General features: G+C 41.0%; 1 protein-coding gene across 1 annotated transcript in view; it reads right to left on the reverse strand.

Annotated features, from left to right (window-relative positions):
- Positions 1 to 23718, reverse strand: part of LOC127614656 (RAS guanyl-releasing protein 1-like) — a 29436-nt gene that overhangs the window by 5553 nt on the left and 165 nt on the right. Inside the window, exons 2-15 of the mRNA XM_052085990.1 lie at positions 21866 to 22041; positions 13183 to 13279; positions 9635 to 9706; positions 9424 to 9555; positions 7763 to 7916; positions 7448 to 7621; positions 6438 to 6554; positions 5229 to 5504; positions 4147 to 4227; positions 3593 to 3697; positions 2703 to 2812; positions 2282 to 2426; positions 2159 to 2195; positions 1397 to 1534 (exon numbers count right to left, since the gene is read on the reverse strand). Of these exons, the coding sequence (XP_051941950.1) occupies positions 1397 to 1534; positions 2159 to 2195; positions 2282 to 2426; positions 2703 to 2812; positions 3593 to 3697; positions 4147 to 4227; positions 5229 to 5504; positions 6438 to 6554; positions 7448 to 7621; positions 7763 to 7916; positions 9424 to 9555; positions 9635 to 9706; positions 13183 to 13279; positions 21866 to 22041 (1814 nt within the window). The remainder of the gene's footprint in view (positions 1 to 1396; positions 1535 to 2158; positions 2196 to 2281; positions 2427 to 2702; positions 2813 to 3592; positions 3698 to 4146; positions 4228 to 5228; positions 5505 to 6437; positions 6555 to 7447; positions 7622 to 7762; positions 7917 to 9423; positions 9556 to 9634; positions 9707 to 13182; positions 13280 to 21865; positions 22042 to 23718) is intronic.

Here is a 23718-nt window from a genome sequence, read left to right on the forward strand (position 1 = left end):
GTCCCCCAGCAGAACAATGGAGTCCCCAGCAGGAGTACTCTCCAGCACACCCTCCAAGGACTCCAAAAAGGGTGGGTATGCTGAGCTGCTGTTTGGTGCATATGCACAAACAACAGTCAGGACCCGTCCACCCACCCGAAGGCGGAGGGAGGCAACCCTCTCGTCTACCGGTGTGAACCCCAATGTACAGGCACTGAGCCGGGGGGCAATGAGTATGCCCACACCTGCTCTGCGCCTCTCACCGTGAGCAACTCCAGAGTGGAAGAGAGTCCAACCCCTCTCGAGAGAACTGGTACCAGAACCCAGGCTGTGTGTGGAGGCAAGTCCGACTATATCCAGTCGGAAATTCTCTGCCTCACACACCAGCTCGGGCTCCTTCCCTGCCAGAGAGGTGACATTCCATGTCCCAAGAGCTAGCTTCTGCAGCCGAGGATCGGACCGCCAGGGTCCCCGCCTTTGGCTGCCGCCCAGCTCGCATTGCACCCGACCCCTTTGGCCCCTCTGAGTGAGTGAAATAAGTACAGCATATCTTCTGGTTGGAAATCACATAAGAAAGTGGCATTAGTCTGGAACAGAAATATGAACCCTTTCAGGGACAGCGGTTACTTCAGTGGACAGCTTATTATGTTATCAGGTTGCGGGGTGCATTAATGGGTTAAAGAAAGCTATTCGCTTATTGGACAATTTATAGGAGGCGCAATCCTGTGCTTTATTCTAAATGATCACGGTTACTTCTAGCATTATCTAGAAACATGTTATCAAATGTAGCCCACTTTAAAATATTAGAAATGCTTTTACAAATACGGAAGGAAAAATGTGATTATGACAAAAATATGAATATTTCCTAACTTCTTAGAGTCTATTATCTGTTTTTTATGACCTTTGTCATGTAGCTCATTTATTTGTGTCCAGACTGTGAATATTATTGATCTCCAATTCGCCAATTCACGGTTCACAATTGTCTTTTGTGTGTGTGTGTGTGTGTGTGTGTGTGTGTGTAGAACCTATCCAAAGCTATTTACTGAATGTGACATTTTGTTTGAAAGTAACCTGCCACTGAAAAATGCAGATTTCTTGTCGCAGGTGGGCAGCCTGCTCACTTTTACAGTAAATGAAAGAAAGACGGATAGCAGGGAAACCACCCACCTGCAGCAGGCAAGCACTCAAAAACCTTTTCAACACTTTTCTTGACTTAAGAAAAAAAATGAAATTGCGTAAATGAGGTTGTGCCAATATTTCAAGGACGTTTGAAAAAACGAACAATGCTTGGTTGATTTTTATGTGCTGCCACCAGATGGCCCGTTTTATAGAAACTTCATGTAGCCCTCATAATCCAGTTGTATTGTTTGAATATAGACTCATTACATGATGGTTTCATTGTCGTGCCCTGACCCACCCTCCGAGGTTCCCACGGTAACTGGCGTGGAGCCGGGCGTGGGACTGTCGATGGTGTTGTTGTTGTTCACTATGCTGTTCTTCTTGCACTCAAAGGCCACCTGGTCCTTACACAACTTGTGGCAGTTCATCCCGCAGTCTGTGTGAAGGCAACGCAAAGTCAGAACAGGAACTCAAGCTCTCTTTGAATCTCTGCTGCAAGTGCAATGCTCAGACCTTTGCGTGCAGTCCTTAAAGAACAATTGACTGACACCGGTCTAGGTTTACCTCGCAACATGCGAGGGCAAATAACACAACTTATAGGATTCATTGAGATTTAATACAAGAGCTTAGCATCGAAATATTCAATAACGCTGAGGTTTGAGTTAGATTCGAGTGGTAATAATCCAACGACTGTGCTTAGAACTCAATGTGGTAACCAGCTCTCAATATGATGCCATGCTGTACTACATTGGGCTAAACCCCAAACTCCAAGCTTAAACATACTTTTAAACTAGGAATGCATGATTGCAGACGACATCATTGTATCACATTGGGCATTTGGCAGTTTTTAGGATACCGCATGAATGTTTTGCAGGATAAAAGGCGTTCAACCAAATCAACTAGGTTTCAATAAAAAAAAAGGGACAAAATCAAATTATTATGAATGACACAAAATTTTTGAGCAAACGCGGGCAACTAGCGGTTAGCTGTCTGCCTCACAGCAGAAAGGTCTGATTTGAATGATCTCTAGACAATGCATGACTCCTGTCCGAAGAGTTACCTTTGCATCTGTAGCCTTGCTTGATGACACCCCACAGCTGGAAAGAACATACAGAATTGTCAAAAGCCAACATTAGAGTGTTTTTCTTTGTAACGGTGTGCTTTGGCTCATCTGCTGACTTACAAATCCAGAGCAGTTGTCGCAAAAAGTGGGCTTCATGTAAGTGGTTTCCTGAAAGTTATGAATAAAGCCCAGGCCAAGTTTGGAGCAGATGACACTGGCTCGCATGAAATAAGCTGTGATCTCATCTCTGTTGACAAGTCCTTCTCTGTACAAGCATATGAAAAATAGGATTATGATATTACTAATGAAACAACCCACGACATTTACACTGACGGTTTTTGCTGGGGATTGCATGATTTTGTGTGGTCGGTGAACATCGCATGTAAGTGCGTCCGCATGCAAAAAATAGACTAGAGAGCAGTGAGTTTTATGGTTAGTTGTGCAGCCTCTTGAAGCTTCCTGTCGCCGCACTTATCACTACAAATACCACTTTGCTCTCTCCTGCAGTTGCAAATGAGTGCGTGACCCGCCGAGCACTCACTTGTCTTTGTCCATGACACAGAAAGAAAAGGGGAAGCTGGCGGCAATTTTCTCAAAGTCCTCTTGAGAAATGAAGCCGTTCTCATCGTGATCGTAGTTCTTAAACACCGACTGTGGAGGACAAGCGGGATAAAAAAATGGATGTTGCTCAACAATGAATGAAAGCAAAATAATCACCATGCTCCTTATGCCAGGGATGGGCAACTGGAGGCCCGGGTGGCCCGCGACCACAATCTGAGTGGTCTCTTAATTTATTTTCAAAAAACAATGTAAAAAATATAATTAAAATTTGATAGACTTTTTCTTCCGCGGGTGTGCAACTGCAAATGTTCTGTAGTTTTGTGACTGCCCTTTTACTACACGTGTGAGGAGACCTAATATTTTTTGGTGGATTTCGAATGGTATGGAGGACAAACAAAGTTGTGAAATAATATTACAATTGTGAGTGAGTTGAATTGATTTTGGAGAAGAAAAAAAAATGTACAAAATGAGTTGTAGCACTTAATGTCAGTTTCATGTTCCGCAGTTTTTTTGCCACCCTTGTTTTTTCATGCCAGATCCCTTTCCACTGGAAACAAATAACTGTACAGTATGTGGTTATTTTATTGTTTGCTTCAAACCCTTAGTTGTTGGGTTAGGAGAGTGGATAATTTATATATACTGTCCAAATAGAAATGTAATCTAAATGAAATATCCTAAAAGCCTGTTTTTTGTCCATATCTAATATAGCATTTTTGTCATACAGTACATCTGGTTGGAGAGTGCATGGTCCCATGTGGCCTCCCGTTAACACTGCTGAAAAATTATGGCCCCCTACAACATTTGAGTTGAACACCCCTGCTTTATGCCCCACCTCCAAAAAAACCCAGCAAAAAAATAGCAAAGACTTACGTCCACCATTCTCTGCACATGTTTGCTAATGGTTCGAGGATCAGGTTTAGGAGCCAATCCCGATACCCAGTCGACAATCACTGGAGGTCTAGATGGGGTTGCTGGCTGATGGAAAATCAATTAATAGTTGAAAAATAAGTCTCAATAAGTGAATAAGCATGTTTTCTCAAAACTGTATTCCCTCAAACAGTAACAGGGGGTGTTTATTTACTCAAATGCAGACAGTTCCAGTTGTTATATGAAGAAGGCATTTATTTGTATAAATGTATGCACCTACTGGAACCTAACAGATGTTTTTAAAATATAAAAAAGGCATCTATTTGGGTAAAGACATTTATGTGTTGATGTGAGGTATCCAAGAGTATGCGCGGTAAATGGTAAACAAAATTATTAGACACAACTCTTATTATGATAAATGACAGATCTATAGAACTGTTGAATACATACAAAATAAACATATTTGTCTTGCAGTGTGATCTTTTTAAAAACTTTTTTTTTTGTATTAGTTTCCATGGATATATGACTTATGGGTGTGAAGTGGCTCGATCACTCACAGGGGCTTTACAGTTCTTGGGTTCCCGGGCATAAGACAGTTCGTAGATTTCATCCTCTGTGTAGTAAAGGTCCAAGGACAGCTGGATGGAGAGAGTGAGAGAAGGCGTGTGAGAGAGAGCGAGAGAGAGAGAGAAAGAGAGAGGGGGGGTGGCTCAATGGTACAAGAGCACATTTTCAAGGACATACTGTATTCATGTAAAGCACCGCAAGGATGACACACACAAGTACAGTGCAGCAATTTGAATTCACTCTCATTCACACTCAGTTTGTCACCCACACACTCATGGATCCTAGACTCTCATCGCACCCACGCATGTGCAGACAAACCACATGCTGGAACCGTGTCCGCCGCAAAGGATTATTTTGCTAGTCGGCGAGCCACTGACAGTAGTTGCAATTCGTCCACTAATCAGATCATATGTAAAGCGCAGCGTACCGCACCAGCAAGAAGCTGCTCTGACAGTATATAACTATCATTAGCTTGAAATCTTCAAGCTATGTACAAAAAAAACCTAACAAAAAAAACCCCAATTAAGTACGTTGAACTTTGATTAATGTTTGCAGCTTGTACCAGCATCCCTGATGTATTGTACATGTCAAAATAAAAACCCACATACTGTACTTCATAAAACAAAGCAACCTGTGTGCGAACAACGGTTAGCTGGCAGGCATGACTGTCCCTTGCAGAAATGGAATCGGGCCTCAACCACATCATACTTTTGGGTGAAATGCGCTTTACCATTTGGACTAGCCATGACACTCCATTAGCCACTGCGCTTTTGTTTACGTCCCGGATGACCCATATTAACTGTACTATGCACGTGCGTCACAGACAGGCAGGCGGCAAGCGGAAGCAGAGGAAATGAAAGTGTCAGATCAATAAATATCAATAGATCTATAAAAAAAAAGATAAACAAAACAATGATTATTAAATCGACAGATTTGATTATGGGTGCAATTGTGACTAGTCAACTACTCTTGGCTGCCCTAGCAGGAACACACATCGGCATCAGTCCTGGAATAATTTGGTGAATCAAACAAATTTGTGGGGGGGGGGGGGGGGGTCGCGGTGCTACTATACCGTCAGGAGGTGGACCAGGTCCTTGTTGGCGTCCAGCTTTGGAGGGATCTGCTGTAGCTGTATCAACTCATTGATATGGCTGTAGAGGGCTTGCAGCTTCTGCACGTTCACTTTATTGTCTTCCACATAGTCCGGCATGGCCTCATTCACTGAAATGAGGTCTTTAAGGTGCACGCCCAGGATAGGGATTTTAAATCCTGTACACTTGTTGTATGCTTGTCTGTAGTTATCAAAGTTTCTGCATGAGGAGAGCAGATCTGTCATTTCATTTAACACCTGGAGAGGGGGGAAAAAAGGACATCTTAACTCCCCTTGAACACTCATGGGTACATATGGAGCACTTGTAATTGCACATTCAGAGCCCACGCCTCCATGAGGCCCATAATAAGAATTTTAGATTGGGGTACATTATTTTTGTCAATAATTTTGTTTAGTGATCATTCTTTGTTGAATTCCAGGGATGACAGCATAAAGAGCACAAATACAACAGCAGAATGGGGCTCATTTAAACAATATTCCAAGAGACAACACACTCACGCACCTGAGTATCATCTCAGCCTACGAAAAGCAATTTAAAAAAAAATTCAGTCTATCATGGTTTCTTAATTTTGTTTTTTAAAAACTGCAACCGCATAGTGTAAACATAACTTTGAGTACAAGAACCCTAATAATGTGTAATAACAACAAACAAAACCACAGACAGTGGTGGGAGCTCAATAGAGGGAGCCGCCCCACCATTCAACTGAGACACCTTGAGTAAAACAAAAATGAATTCATGAAATAAAAATTCAAAATATATGCGTTTCTATAATTAGATGGGCAGGACAACAACTTCTCTAAAGTGCTTGTAGTTCATGAGTAAAGTTGTTGGTTCATCTCTTTTGGATGATTTCATGATTTCATTCCTCTTTGGGGCACACAAACCTTTGCACATTGGCTCCCATTAGAAGTTAGACATGCACAGTAGACTCAATAAATATAATTATTTGAAGCAATAAATACAACCAAGTTGAGGCGTAACATTGTTATGCTAATACATCTGATGAAAACGTTTTAACATAATTGAAAATTTCAAATATAAATCTAAATAAATGCCTTAATCCAAACATTCCAGTTTTTTAATGTTTGTCTGCTCTTCCTCAAAACAACCACACGAAGCAGCTGTTTAGTTCGCTTACGCTTTGGATGGGCTCTGTGATTATTCATTACCTTGATGACCTCAGTGGGTACATGGGAGGTGGTGTCCTTCAGTCTGGATATGGAGCTGTGACAAAGCCCTCCCACCACTGCCATTAGCGTGTTGTAGTTGTGCATGAGGTGTAAACCCTGGTGGACGCACACAAACACATACAAGGTCATTCAACTCGACGCCGACATTGAGATCCACTCGGAAAAAAAAATCTATCAAGCTCACTTTAGATGGTCAGAGATGTATTCATGTAACAATACATTCACAATTGTGGTTGTAGTTTGCTGTGATGACAGATTCATGTTTCAAGTAGTTCTGGTTATATAATACAGAAAACCACAGTTACATAAAGCACTGAAATTGTTGTTACTTTTTCACACCCATTGTTTGCCTTCTTTTTTTTTCCCCCAACCCGAAGCGCTTTCCCATTTCTTCTCAGCTCTGAAATTCCTGCTGTCAGTGGAGAATGATGGTGTGAAATTTGTTTCCACACCCCATGGGCTTTGTGCTGAGCAGCAGGCTGGCGATTTAATGGCACGAACCAATGCAGGGCGGCAGGCCCGCCGAATGATGCGCCGCTTTGGTTTTTGAGTGCACCTAACCATTTTTTTGAAGTTTATTAATTTGACAAACAGTGAATAGCAAAAGAGTGGGAAATTTCAAGAAACATTCAATGCACTAGAATTCCAAGTTCGGAACTCCTGGCATTTTAATGCAACTTTAGAATAATAAATACAAACAGATAAGAAGGAATGCATTCATATGAAAGTATTTTATTGATATGCATTTTTGACTGGATATAGAGTTCTGATTCACGGTGTTTAAATTTATTTGGTAATTATTTGGTAAAAGTCACTAGGTGAGTGTGTTTTGGTTGGTTGGTGGGTACTTGCATATGAAAAAAAAACAGGTGTTGCTTTCTAAAAACATTTTGAGACCGATTCTGTCATTTAGCTTGCAAATCAAATGCTCATTGTTTTAGCTCTTAATGTGGTCAGAACGCTTAGAGCGGTGATGTGATTGAAACTACCTTTGCCACGTGGATGAACTTTGTGAAAACCTCTGCTCGAAGCTGAGCCGTTGGCCTGCTGAGCACCATCAGCTGAACCCACTGGGAGACCCCGTTGCACAGGGCGATGGAACGCTCCATCACGGGGATGTCCTTCATGCAGCAGCTCCGGATGTAATTTTGGTAGTCTATGAACTGACGGTGAGACCAGAGAGCTAAGAGGCGAATGCAAGCGACTAGGCATTTCCTTTGGGAGGAAATATGCACCTTGCATGCATGCCAAAGACACAAATCACCAGTGCACCAAACGATTTGTATGCTGATATGAGTACTCACGGAAATCCTGCAAAATGATTTAAACTCCAGGAAGGTGAGATGCTCGGCCAGCTCGATGGGCTCCAGGTGGTCAAAGAGAAGTGATACCTTCCTCTTTTTACTGCTGTTGGCTTTGATCTTCTGGCTGGCCTTCCAGGACCACTCTCGCTCGTTTCTAGAACGCACGACGGTGACAGCACATTTCGCGATGGGCAATGTAAGCAAGCATTTTGGGCTCAAGTGGCACACAGTGATTGGAAGCCTATAAAATAACCTGAGGTCACCATGACCTCCCGATGTCTTCTGGATATAGAGGACAGGGCCCCATATTAAGCCTTTGCCGGGCCACCAAGAGCACCGTAAGCCTTGAAGAAACGATTACTTCTGTGTAGTTACTGTTTTTGCTGGTGATGTATTTTTGTTTGTTTGCAGTGTTATTTCTAACTCAATAAAACTGTTTGGACATTTTCCAGGCTTTACATCCTATTCGAATCTGTTATGTCAGGAACCTAACATGCAAATAAATTTACACAGCGCAGAAAAAAGATCACTGATAATTGATCAATTGAAGTGGATAAAACTGAAGCTAGTGAATATATCATATATATGTATGAAGTTGGTACTAGCCCAGTTGGGCCAGCATCAGTGAACTTTTTGTGGTCGAATATGGTTAATGCAGGACCCTGGAAGATAAACCTTTCAGCATGATAACAATCAAAGGCAAATCAGAAGACATTTAATTTGATTCAGTTTTATTTCCATAACGCCAATTCACAACTTAAGTCGTCTCAAGGATGGATGGATGTAATGGACAAGCACAGCAAAGTGCACGAGTGATTAGCATTAGCCTGCCTTACAATAGAAAACTCCAAGGTTTGAACCCTGCCTTAGGCCAGAAGTGACCAAACTCATGCCCCTCACACAGATTTCAGAGGCCTGTTACATGTACAAAAAGATAACGTTTGACACAACCCACAAGAATAGTTCATGAAAAAAAAGTTTGAGGTGGCAGAGTGAGAAGGAAGTATGTTGAAAAAATACTTCCGACTTATCCGAATAAACTGGTTTCGATATCATAGAGCACAGGTGTCAAAGTCAAGGCCCGGGGGCCAGATCTGGCCCGCCACATCATTTTATGTGGCCCGCGAAAGCAACTCAAGTATGACAAGTTCCATGATGCTTGCTAAAGTCTGAACCAACATTTCAAATTGTCATATGTAATCCACAATAAGAGTCATTATTCTTGACTTCTGATTTTAAGACTAGTTATCCATCAATTTGTTATGTGCTGTGTATGTAATATGTGGAGGTGATTAAACATTTATATGGTTTCCCAAAATTCATCATGGTCCTACAAGGGAAACAGTAACTACAATGTGGCTCGTGACAAAAATGAGTTTGACAACTCTGTCATAGAGCGTTTCTAGATAGGCACAGATACAAATACACTATTTAGACTAAAATTCAAATAATATTGTGGCGAGTAAAAATATTTACATTTTAGAAGCAAAAATAGTTTTCTCCACTTTTTGCTCTCTATCAAGGTCTAGTTTATGAACATGAATGCACATTTTGTTCTACTGCAAAGTTTTTATGATCGTGACCATTCATTTTTTTCCTGACTGATTTGGGAGTCGTGTTCAGACCTCTCATTTGACAGCTGGTCGCACATTAACACTTACATCCATTTTGTTTCAAGGAGAGAGCAGAGATGCTCCTGTCCCTGCTCCCTGATCAGCTCTCGGAGTTGGTCCAAGCTGTCTGACAAGCTGTGGTGCAACCTGAACATCATCCAGAATTCCTGAATCCAATGCCTGTAGGTCAGAGTGGACAATGTACATTACACGAAGCAAAATATAACAAAAGGAAACACAAACCTATGAATGCACAAACCTGATGAGGTAGCATATTCTCTGCCACTCGACTGGCTGCTCATTATCCATGGCACTTTTAAATGTAAAGATTGTAGTTAAGGATGCTGAAAGATGATCAAGTTGTCATGAACAATATGTGATTTGTATGTATTAAAATTAAGTGACTGGCACCAAGGCTCGCCAATGTGACATTCAGTAATGTAGGAGGCAACTGCACGAAACCAAATTGGTGAGCAACACTCAGTGAATCACTGTACAATTCAGACAAAGCAGAGACACACAAAGCTAAAGAATAAAGAATTAACATTATTGTGATTTAATGAGTTTGACACCCCTGCTCTACACTGAAAAAAGTTTTCGTTGAATTGACTTAATTTTTTTTTCATCAAGTCACATTTGTTACGTTGACTAGACATCTGCTTCCAAATGTATCGAGATCCAGATGAGTTTATTTTGTGCAACCTCTTGAGGTAAAAAAATTGAATAAATTCAACAGACCATTTTTTTAAGGATAGTGAGCAATGCGCTCAAAATATGACAGAAGTAACCCACTTATACATGGTACGTATTTGTAACATCACTCAAGGAAATAGAGGCCCAAGAACATAGTTGGTGGCATGCCAATTAAAAATCAATGTTAATCCAGATGATTTCATTGTGTGCGACCACTTGACGAAATAAAATTCAGTGAATTCAACACGCCAATTTTTTCAGTGAGAGTTGAAGTTGGAGAAAGTTAATTTCCAGGGCTCCATTTTGCACATCTTGACCTTTAGCCACGGTTATAGATGGAGCAGCCAGACAAAAAGGAGATCAAGACAAGGTGTGATGTGAGAGTCAGCCCTCATAAATAAATGGACTGACACCAAGGCTCTCATTTGGCAGGAATCATCTTGAAGTGATGCACATAAAAAGGCTAATGGCGTCATGGGAGCAGAAGAAGCGCCCACACAATCCCACAGCCGGACTGTGATGATGAGGGCTGTTAATGGTCCCCGCGTCTCCTCCCGGATCATAACACACTCGCTGAATTTATTTGATAGATCCTTTTGAGGCTTGGGTTCCCAATGAGAGGGTTAAAAATAGCAGAGGGGCATTTTGTATTGTGCGCTCTGACGTGGTTTGTGCAAGCGGGCGTCTGTTTAATCTGCAAAAGTGTTAATATATAGTTGAAAAGGACACGTGTGCGTGTGTGTCTATGTGTTTGAAAGAAATACAGGTAATTAACACCTGAAACCCCCAGGGCTGCTCGCTAAACCGATGCGCTCCTCTGGGAGGCTTTGTGACGCCACCGCTGTTTCCTGAATGGAAGCCAAGACTAAATACCTTCCATGCCAGTAACAACACAAGACGTACACAAAGACATGCTTTGTTTGCACGAGGGCTACCACAAACAATTATTTGGCTAGTCGACTAGTCACCAACAGTAGTCGTAGGTAGTCAACAATTCATATGTAAATCACGGCATATCGCACCAGCAAGCAGCTGCTCTTTTAATAACCATCGGTGGCTTACAACTTGATTTCCATGAAGGTATGTCCAAATTCATAAGAAAGACAATTGAGACACAAGTACACGCAGCTTTTACCAGCATCCCCCATGTTTATAATGGAGCAACTTAAATTGATATTGTGGTCTTGATATTATTGGCTGTAAATGTTAAATGCATTTAAACATTGAATCAAAAACTATTCTCAATATTTCATTCATACTACGAATATAAAAAGAAATACATATTTAAGACATATTTCACTCTTTTTGGGCGCCAAACCTTTTACTGTGGAAGGGAGTGAAATCATATGAGTAAAATTGCGGCAACTTTTATTTCAGTCGTGGTGTTGTTTTTTTAATTTTGTTTTTATTAAACCTTTCTGCAACATGTTTTGTTTTCCTTGTATATTTTATATATCTGTCTATCCATTATCCAACCGTTTTTATCCTCAGAAGTTGTCACGGGGCATGCTACAGCCTGTCCCAGCTGTCTTCGGGCAGTAGGCTGGTTGCCAGTCAATCACAGGGCACACAAATCCAAAAGAACATTCACGCTTACAATCACACCTCCGGACATTTAGGAGCAATCAATTAACCGACTGTGCAACTTGTTGAATGTGGGCACTGGGAGAACATGCGAATTCCACACAGGCAGGCCAAGGCCCAGAATCGAATTCATGACCTCTGCACTCTGAGACGGACATGCTAACGATTCAGTCGCCCGACGCCCATGCATAATTTAAAAATAGTAAATTGATACACACAACCAAAACTTGGTCTGGTGAGACTGAAACGAAAAATAGCACTATCAATTAAAGCAATGTACTAGGTTATATGTTTTATTGTTATGTGTTGCCATTAAGGGCTTGTGGCCCTATGTCATGACCTGAGTGCTCTCATTTCCTAACTCGTGAACGCAACAGTCGTGACGGTGTGCTCTCTTCCTGCCTCAATGTCAACCACGGGCATACAAAACATGTGCTTTGGTCATTAAAAAACAGGAGTTCACTGACTAATGACTACGTAACCCTTTGTAGACACGACAATATGTTAGCCTACCAAACAGCACATAGTGTTATAACGTTACATCAAACACACACTGCAACCTTTGTGGCTCAGCTGCCAGACATGACTTTCTTTAAGTCAGAAATAAAATCAGGCGTCAGCCACATTGTGCTTCCTTTTTAGATGATCGAGCGTGACTGACTAATACCTCCGAAATCCTTAGTCAACGCTACAACACGTTAGCGTGCAACAGGACGTCACGTTACATCAAATATACACAGTAACCTGTGTGTGCTAATGCTACTTTACAGAAATGACCGTCCCCGTGTCAGAAATGAAATTTGCCATCAGCTACAACATGCTTCTTTATCCGCTTGTTACCGCCGTGTTGCCATGAGAGGGAGATTTGCATGATCTTAAACATGTTTCGTGTAATGTGTCATGGCCGACTCGGGTCAGCCATGACACAGGCATTACCCACAATGCTTCTATTTACGTCACGAATGACCCGGGTTATCACAACTATACTTGTGCATCACATTCAAGGCATAAATCCAGCGGGAGATGAGGCAGTTTTGAGAGAAAAACAAAGCCTCAAATGAATGACATATGATATGATATATAAATAATCGACTCGCCGTCTGTTAAATTGTCAATGACATCATGACTAGTCGACTAATCTTGCCAGCCATAGTTTGCACAGTGGCAAACAATCGAACGGACAAGCCCAAAGAAAACATGAGTTCACAGACAAAGTTTTTCTTATGGCATAGGATCAAAATACTACAAATGCGAGAAATTGATGTAATGGAGCTAAGAAGATACAAGAAAATGAGACAGTACGGTGTCTTGGGTACCATTAGATTTGTTGTTTTAGCAATGCAAGCAGAAGAAAATCCAACCAGGCTACTCTCATTTTACGCAGGCGAGACAGAATTGTGAGCCAAGCAAGAGATTGGCAGTCTCTCTTGACAACCAAACCTGGGCAGCAAACGTGTCTGAATGCTTACAAATGTATCCATGATATCAATAATGTCGTTTTGTCAGGTTGCTGAAGGATATAGATTGGAGATCTTATCCAGCAGATCACTGGAGGAGATGAGGAGGCGGTGCATGGTCAGGGTGATATTCAACAAGTGGCTGCGCTCGCATACGTTACCGTCTGAATCTGGAGGGGAAAGAAAAAAAATACAACTGAGTGTGGCAATGTGGAAATATTGTTTGATACAAAATGTCAAGTTTTCTCTCAGAATAAAAACCATCATCGGTGACTCATGAGCGCCCTTGTTTCACCAAGGCAATAGCTGTGCGATTCATCACAGCTGGAGTAAAAGGTGCAATGCTGCACAAATGCAGTCATTTGCATGCAGCGGAGGCACACAGTCACTGTCAGAATTCCATTTTAAATTATGCTATCGGCAAGCACTCCAAATTTTGTGTGAATAAGTCCGTCTGTTGCAAAGGAACTGATAGAGGAGGAAAACAACCAGTTGAAGCCACTAGAAATTGGTAGCAAAAGGGTTTTAATGATAGAAAACCGGTAATTTTTATTTATGGTTAAGGTGGACCCTCAGAACTTGAATGAACTCAGAATCCAACCGTTCCATCCAAAAGTGGAGCGTTCAAGAGCCTGGAAATAAGAAAAGAAAAACAGCTCTGTCCTAGCTGTTGTTCTTCAGTGTATAGATTCACAATCTGTTTTATTTTTCAAATTATTTTCTTCGCAAAAACCCTTTTACAGTATCAGTGATGATAAGCTAAAGAGGAACAAACTCATTGATAATGACCACCAGAAGTGATGATCATCGAATGGGTTACACAATAAACAACAGCGACTTGTATAAAATGTTAGCATTAACATGACCATTTAGGGCTACAAATACATTTAAAATATTAGCGTACCTGTAGAGTACAACACTCATTTTCCATGATTTCTAATGGGGAGGAGTCATTGCAGAGCCTTGTGGACTGTGCTGTATTTGATTTCCAAGCTTCTACATTTAAGAGTGATTTTTTTTCTTGTATAAACAAATAACAAAAAGAATATTATACTCACATAAACTTGCTCAAATGGCTGGAAAATACAAATATGATTATATGCAATTTTTTTTCGTGAGACATTAAAGTGTGAAAGAGAAAAACAACTTCATAAAATCTTGTTTGTACTTTTAGACACAGTTGGTAGCCTATATTTTCAGTATTCTCGGACTTCATTGGCCAAACATGTTGAAGATTGATGCAATCATCCAGAAATGTCGCTGAAAATTAAATAAATGACACATTGTACAGTAATTTCGTAACTATGAACTTAGAGCAGGGGTGTCAAACTCATTTTTGTCGTGGGACACTTTGGGGTTGCGTCTTCCCTTGGAGGGCCATTACAACAGTGAAACTAAATAAATGCTTATATATTATTATCTTGTACACAACAAATTGATAGATTAGCAGTTTTGATATCAGTCAAATAACCTGAAATACTTTGTTCAATTATCATTTTGGGTGAGTGGTAATAGGGTAACAAAGTTATTTCTAAATCTCAATGTTATTTATGACACATGACAATCTGACATTTCGGTACAGATTTTAGCAAGGATCACGGAAGTTGACACATGATTTGCTTTTGCGGGCCACATAAAATAATGTGGTGGGCCGAATCAGGCCCCCTGGCCTTGAGTTTGACACCAGTGATTTAGAGGTTCACAGGACTCCTTGTACCGTAGGCATGATTTTTTTTTTTTAAATAGGAGAAGTAATACAGTGCAATGGTAAGAGCTAAATGTGATTTCAGAAATGCAGTAGACATTGTTAAACTGAAAAAAAAGTCTGGTTGACTTACATAAAAAGGAAAAAGTATGGACATTGTTTGCATGCGTTAAAATCATGTCTCACCAACATCAATATTGCACAAGATAAAATCATAGTCATGTTTGTCAAACATGATTTAAAGGCGCACAACCAATGTCCATACTTTTTTTTTTACGTAAACCCAACAGTGTTTAAATGGCCCCTTAAAGATAATAATAATAATTAATTTTATTTAAAAGCGCCTTTCATGCCACCCAAGGATACTGTACAGACAATGAGGAAATACAATGTAAAAATAGACAAAAGAAATGTTATATAAAAACAGGACATAAAATCACAAAACATGGGAAATGGAAGAATTAAGTGCTGTAGGCAGTCCTGAACAGGTGTCCTGAATACACAAACGAACACGCAGTCCTGAACACGCAAACAATCACCATCCCTTTACCCAGATGGGAAACCACCGATGGACACACTCTAATAAATGATGTCATTATGGTCTATTGACCTTTGTAACTGCGGACTTCTGACACACGTGTGTCTCCACAACATTTAATCTTCCTCTTTTTCTCCAATTTGAATGACTCACTTCCTCTATTGTCTCGAGACAGACACAAAGAATACAAAGAGACGAAATGTGCAGAAAACAGTGCAAAAACCACACAACACCAGAGCCGAGCTCAAATTTCAGCGCATGCAAGCCTTTTCCTGACCATTTATCTTCTGAGAAAAACCGCCGCTGCATGCCGCGATCGAGTGTTTACAAAGAGAGGAAAAGCTCTTGATGGTAGACGAGACGACAAAGCGCATAAAAGCCGAACGTTTCAAGAGCATGCGCTTTATTCACGGTTCAGTCGGGTAGTTCCTCTCGAGAATTTAAGGCCATGGGGTGATTGAACACACTTTTATCACCTTGGATAGACTTTGCACACCATGGTAACACATTTTCCAATCTGCGTTATCTGTGAGAAACCAGCCTCTCCAGCGGCACTCCAGCCCTCGCATCCTGCTTGGGCAGTGCTTCCGTTGGTGCCGCTCAGCCATTACCTGCTTAAGCCAGCGGCATCACAAGTCCACAACAGGGTGAATTTTGTCTTAAAGCTTTTGTTTCATTCAAGTGTATTTGTTTACTATTGACCTTCTTCGATACCCACTATGAGCTACTACAACAGGAAAGGATGTCTACCCACAGCTAAAGTATTGCCTAAAAAAACAATACGGTGAATTTGTGCCAAATCTATCATGCCCTACCGGCATATTTGCTGAATGTTTTATCCGCGTCTATACCCAAGATAAGCTGTAAAATGAGACCCATAAAAGCATAAATGCACAACAGGAAAGAATGATTCAGTCTAAGGTAAACAATTAGCTCATCCTTGTTTTCACAACCTCCTGACCACTAAACCAACCAGCACAGGATTAATTGTTGGTGTAAATCCCCTCTGGACGATCTGTTACCGCTTGGAAAATTAGAAAAGACGCCCACGGCGGTGAAACTTGCACATCAGACTCGTACGCTGCTTTTAAGGCTATCTTTGACACTCATCAGGATACTCCAATGTGTGTGTGTCGCTTTTCCTTGTTTTGGAAGATGTTATCAGACGGGATGATGTTTTTATGGTTCTTCCTTTGAAATCTGAAAAAAAAATGACTTTAAAGGACATTGTGTGTTGGACTATGGGACACGGGGTTAGAAATATTCAATTGTTTGAAACAATACAAGTAAATGCCTATTAATGTATTATATGTTTAGGATTAAAATGGACACTCATGAGTAGGGATGAGCATTTCGCAAAGTTCATTGATTACTTTTTGTGGGTGCAGCAGTATAGTTGGCCTGATGCGAGGCCACCATACATATGAACAGGTGAACCTCTGCAGTATAAATTGCATAATAGCAAAAAAAAAAAAAATACAGGTAATTGATCCCACCGAAAAATGGGTTGCAACCAAAGTAAGAACAACACTTTTATTCCTTTGTCTAAAGCAAACCACAAATATGCAGAGTTTCACTCTATTCCGTTTCGATGAGAGAAAATATGATTTAAATATGGTGCAATTATCGTTTTGTAACTAAAGCAAGACAAGAACAAACAGAACACAACAGCAGATAACAACCCAGTCAAGTATTTAAGCCTCTTCAGCATCCACCCATTTTTAGTGCCGCTTATCCTTCGGGCATCGGTGAGCTGGAGCCGCTCCCAGCTGACTTTGGAAAAAAAGGAGGGGTTCACCCTGAACTGCAATTGTCAACACATCGTTGTGTCTCTGTAGTGCTTGCCCACCCATTTAGTTTAAAATTTAACAACCAAGTAAAACCTTTGCTATTGGACTATTTGTGAAAATGTGTGCGTGTAAACGAGCTCTCTCATTGTGGGGTAAAAACAACCTCTTAAGCAATTAAAACGTGCATCTTCTCCTTCATTAGCCTACATATTAACCACCTCCAAGTTTCTCCACCGATTAGATGATTGGCTTGGTTGGCTGAAGATCCAGAGCCACCTTCAAGTAACCTGACCAAATGTCTGAAATAATCATGCACAGACAGAATAAAGCAGAAACACTCATATCCCCTATGGGTGGGACACCCTCTTATCATGCCAAAGCCCAGAGGTAAGCAGAGCTGCATTGAATTGTGTTTGATGCACAGATTCATGTTTGCTAACAGTTTTGGCTTCTGATAAGTGGCACATATTTGACTGCTCCCACGGGGGGGCTGGAACCTATCCTAGCTGACATTGAGCGGACTACACCCTGAACTGCCAGTCAGTTGGAGGGCACCTACAAACAACCATTCACACCCACATCCACATCCATGCCATCACTAAATGGGAATCGATCCTACGCTGCCCGCACACAAGTTAGGCGAGTGTACCGCTACACCACTAGCAACTGCTTTAATACAGTCAAACCTCAGTTTTCGAACATCTCTGTTCTCGACCAAATCGGTTTTCGACAAAAAATTTCGAGTTTTTTTATGCCTCGGATTACGACCGAAAATCGGTTCTCGACCAAACTGAGCGCACTTGAATGCGCCACTTGATTCCTCTCGCCTTCCTTACACGAGGAAGTGACGCTTTCTCGGGTAGACAAGGATTTGACACTTCCTCATGTACCGTTCCATTGTGAGCAGACATGTTCAATAAAGATGTTTTTTTTAAAAGAGCGTGGTTTCGGTTTTGGGACAAATCGCTTTTTGAGCAGCCTTCTGGAACGGATTATGGTCGAAAACCGAGGTTTGACTGTAATATGTTTTGTTTGTACAAAAGCATGGGCCAGACTTGTTTTTAAAGCACCAAATGTGCCCTGTACATTTCTTTGAGGCATTGCAAACCACTTGAAGCACAAAGTGAAGTCAGGTCTTGAAATTGATGTACAATGATGTCAGGGGTTATTGATCGACTCTTCACAGCGGTGTAATCTTCAAACGCTGGTCACCATCTGAGCGACGCGGTGTGGGGAATTGACCTTTGGGTTTAGCTGAGCCTGAAAGTACCATCGGGCCATCCTTCAAATAACTCGTCCGCCACAGGGGTCCCTATGTGATGTGGGCACATGGCGCACAATAACTACAGTGTCAAACCCTCTTTAGTACTGATTATGGTGGAGTAAAACATCAATCACGGTATCACTAATAGTGTTGTTGGTCAATGGCTGTGTTATGTGTAACTTTGTGACAAGCGTGACTTTTCACGTGATGTAAATTTCTGTATTCATGTTCCATCTACGACTGTTTTTAATTATTGCTGTTCCACCACTTGCTGTTTTTTTTAAATATTTATTTTGCTATGATTTTTGGCTGGGCGGCCCGGTAGTCCAGTGGTTAGTAAGGGTGTGGAAAATAATCGATATTAATCGATACATCGATGCGCACGTGCGCAATCCGAGTGCATCGACTCATTCACTGGGTACGACGCGATTGACGGGTGAAATCGCGATTCATCACGATGCATTGATGGGTATCGGTAAAATCCGATTCAAGCGCCGTTTTATTCATGTTAAACGTCACATATCTGCCCTTTCCTAGGCGCAATGAATGCACCATCATTGCTTTGCGTTTTGTGTTGAATACGGACGGTAGCCGTGCGTCACATACAGTCCAGTACACAACTAGCGAAACATTATGGAAGTTAGCGCACGCAGCAGCAAGGAAACTACTATATTTAATGCAGCCGCAATATTCAAATCTTATGTTTGGAAATACTACGGCTTCGAAAAGAAAGACGGAAAGCTTGATAATGTCACGATTCGGTTTAGGGACCAACAGGTGGCAGTGTGGAGCCCCCCTGGCAGCTGCACACCTGTTGGTCATAGGTAATCAGGCATATAAAAGGACTCCTGCCCGCACACTCGGTGTCGGGTCATTGTTGCGTTTGCTACTGTCATGCTTTGGTTGCTGTTTTTGTTTTCTGTGTTTTATTCAATACACATCTTCAAATATACCCTGCTCCTCTCTCCTGCCTGCTTTTTGGGTCCACCACCACCACGCAACGTGACAGATAAAACCTCCGTAATTTGCAAGGAATGTCGCACTAAGAAGCCATACAACGGCAGCACCACAAATATGCAGACCCACTTATGTTTCATATAAGACACTCAGTGAGAATAGTCTGTTTGTGTTTACACTATAGCAACAGCTGTGAGTCTCAGGTGCCAAATTGTTTACATTTTCTTTGCACAAAACCCAATTGTGAAAGGGCTTAAATAAGTTGTTTTACAAGTTCAACTGTTTATAAGGAATAAAGTGGTATCCTTTTAGTAATACCATACTGAATTCCATCTTTTTAAAAGCTTTTTTTCTTTGCTTATTTGCATCATGTTTAATTGCACAATATCGCAACAAATTGCATTGTATCGTATCGGATCGCATTGATTTGAACTTAATGTGTATCGAATCGTATCGCATCGTGACGACGGTGAAACGTATCGCATCGTATCACCAGAAAATTCCATGTATCGTTTAAGTATCGCATCGCTGGCAGTGGATCGAGATGTGTATCGAATCGTCCTCAGTGCTGAGATTCACATCCCTAGTGGTTAGCACGTCGGCTTCACAGTGCAGAGGTACCGGGTTCGATTCCAGCTCCGGCCTCCCTGTGTGGAGTTTGCATGTTCTCCCCGGGTCTGCGTGGCTTTTCTCCGGGTGCTCCGGTTTCCTCCCACATTCCAAAAACATGTGTGGCAGGCTGGTTGAACACTCTAAATTGTCCCTAGGTGTGAGTGTGAGTGCGAATGGTTGTTCGTTTCTGTGTGCCCTGCGATTGGCTGGCAACCGATTCAGGGTGTCCCCCGCCTACTGCCCGAAGACAGCTGGGATAGGCTCCAGCACCCCCCGCAACCCTAGTGAGGATCAAGCGGCTCGGAAGATGAATGAATGAATGAATGAATGAATGTCTTTGGCTGACTACATCCTAGAATGGACACTAATAAATCACAGGGCACATGCAAGGATTATTTGATTAATCAACAACTAATCGCTTATTAAAAAAATAATCTATTATTCATCTAGCCATCAATTTTCAACACAGTTTATGCTGGGTGAGGGAGCTCCTGGAGTCTATCCCAGATGACTTCTGGCAGAAGGCAGACTACAGCCTAAACTGGTGGCTAGTCACTCACTGGGCATATTATTATTTTGGATCTTTATTAATTAATCGTTTCAATACTTTTTTTTAACCTTAAACGTGTCCAAATTTTTGGAATTTCAGCTTCCAAACAGGAAATATCCAATCTCGTTCTCCACGAAAGAAGACCGATTATCTTTGTGTTGACTCAAAATATGTAAAACATTTGCTTTTACTTTGACAAGCAATGATCAACATTTTTGCCTATTTTACGATATGTTACGGACCAAACCAGTGATAGAGTCATAATTAATTCAGGTTTGTGCATTTTCTGCACTGTCAGTTCGAAATATAATGTCCTGTGGTTGAACAAAGGGATGACAATTAAAACATCTCCATTATCCTTTTCTAGGTATTGGCTGAAATCTTTTAACAGCTTTTTGATACTATTTTTTTTAATATACATGTTGAAGTATTTGTAATCCCCAGATTTTTATATTTAAAAAGCAACGTACTCTTGAACAATACAACACATTTTGCAGCCCCCTGAAATTCTACTTTCAAATGGCCTTACTTTTTTGCAATTTTTGGTTCATACCTACAAGTACGCCTTTAAACCCCACGCGCGTACTGACACTTTTTGTGGCCACACAAACTTACACCTCGTTCTAGCTCACCATTGACGAACACTCTTTATGGGATGCCCTTTTATGTGCAGTCCATTGTAAAACCTCTCGTATTGCTCCATTTGCGTAACCAGGGCAACACCACTTTGAAAGCTTCTCTTTCCAGAGATATAATCACCAAAACTCAGAAAGCTCTCCTGACAACTTAATGAAGCCAATTATGTTGGCTTGATTGATCCAACCTACTCAACCAACCTGCTGTGCTGTCGTAACGCCCCCACCCCACCCCTTCCTCCTCCGCAAGGATAGGCAAACACATTTCATCAACATCCGCAACATACAAAACTCCCAGCGGAGTCTATATCCAGATTTCATTAAGGATGGCTGGAAATCAAACTGCGAATAGAAAAACCTACATTAACAGCAATTCAATGAAACAAATGCCAATTTGAAAGCTACGGCTCTGGTTAAAAGTATAAACATGCTTGTTCAAATGCCAGAATTTTTACTCTAAACAAATTTGAGCAAGACAAATCACTTCAAAACGTTTCCAACATCGATGTGACTCATGACCTCGACGGGTCAATTAAATTACATTTTAAAATCTTTTTCGAGAAGGGGAATCAAAATATAACCTTGATTTGACTGTTCAAAACTAACCAATCATATTAAAAACTCAGCAACATGGTTGACTTTTGAAATCCACTCGATATCCATCCACACATAAAAACATGTCAATGAAGGCCAGTTAAAGCTTACCAAAGGCCTGCAAACAAGCCTGGATGAGCTCCTCCCAGCTGGCCCCCTTGGCGAGATGGCCCACTGACACCGTAGGTTTCCCCATGGGGGCCTGGACCTGAATCGGCTTGTGGAACCTTTGAGGACGTCCTGGAGTGGAAACTCTAGACCTGGGCCCGCATCCTGGAGTCCCTCTCCTTTTAGGGAATGCACCAACACATGATTGTTAATAGGATAATATTTTTCTCCGTGGAAGGATTTACAACCACCCATTTCACAATCACATGTAGTTTGGGCCAAATGTATTTGGACAATGACGTAATGGATTTCAGTAATAGCAATCATGTATAGACGTGAAGGCTTTAATTTGCAAGGTTTCAAAAAAAAAATAAGGCATCAATCATTTTGGAATAACAATCATTTTATGCGGAAAACCTAATACCTAATATCACTAGCATTTTCATAGTTTGCCACACATCCAAATAAACTGGGATAGGCTGCAGCTCTCCCGTGACCTTAATGAGAATACAGTACAACATATATAGTAAAATGATGGATCTATCACAATTTTTTAACACTTTGTTAAACACCAGGGTTGACATCTAATCCACTGAGATGAAAGTACAGCGTGTACCTAAACATTTGACATCAAATTAAATGTAATTATACAGAAAACTACTACGCCTGGCTCAATTAAATTGAACTGTTTACATGTTGAACATCATAAGCTTATTCTGAATACAACAATATAAGATCTTAAATCTGTTTCGAAGCATTCTGTAAAAAGCTGAGGTTATTTCAACAAGATTTTGCCAAAAAGTGTGTCATGGCAAAACCTGATGACCATTCCTGAGCATGCAGCGATGGCTGTTCGAAAGTGCTCTATAAATACAATTGAATTGAATTCAAATGCTACGACAACTAACTGCACAAATACTTCAACAAGTGTTTGGTAATTGCAAAGTAAGGTTTAATTTTTGTGAGGAGTACCGATAGCTATATTGGAGATGCAAGGATTTGGCCCAAAAAATATGATACATACGGTAGCTTGGTGTTACTGAATACTAACTGTGTATGGCTGTGCAAGTTAATGAAGCTGTGTAACAGGTCGGAACTGGCAAAAAAAAAAAAAACATTATTAGAAACCACATTCTCACAAAATCACACTCATACAAAAGTAAAAGTAAAAATGGCGGCTGTCTTTATGCAAGTGTACAATGGTGGATATGACGTTTTAACTCTTTCAGGGACAGCGGTGACTACAATGGACAGCTTATCATGTTATCAGCTTACAGGATGCATCAAAGGGTTTAATGTTGTTGTTGTTTAGTTTTTTTTAATCAATACCTACTTTGAAGATTTAAGTAAACTGCGGCTGATTGAGAAGAGATGTGCATGTAAAATCTAACATTTTGACTCGTTGGGTTTGGTTCCCCTTTAAGTGCAGAGTGTGAGTACTTTTTGCAGCACAGCCTCCATCACATCAAATGTGAAGTACAAAAGATGGCTTCTGTTTAAAAAGGAACTCCCATGAGATAGTGTGCATTGTTCTCATTTCCTTCCTTTAACTGTGGGAAATACCACTTAATTACGGACATCCACTTCAGCTCGGTAGCTGACCAGAGAATAAGGCAATTTTCTTTTAAAGGAGGGGAAACGCAACATTTCTTCATTTTGGTGCTACACATTCACAACAGTATTACTTTTGATTTAGTATAGGAAAAGACCATATGTATTGAACAAAGTATGCGGACCCTTGTGAGAATAAAGTGTTTCAGATCCTAAATAAATGGATGGACATACAAATTGAAATGCAGGTAAATACACAGAACTGTTGACCGAAACAGGTTGAAGAAGCATGAAATAAAAAGAGT

The sequence above is a fragment of the Hippocampus zosterae genome, chromosome 14 (genome assembly GCF_025434085.1).
Source record: "Hippocampus zosterae strain Florida chromosome 14, ASM2543408v3, whole genome shotgun sequence".
NCBI classification, from domain to species: Eukaryota; Metazoa; Chordata; class Actinopteri; order Syngnathiformes; family Syngnathidae; genus Hippocampus; species Hippocampus zosterae.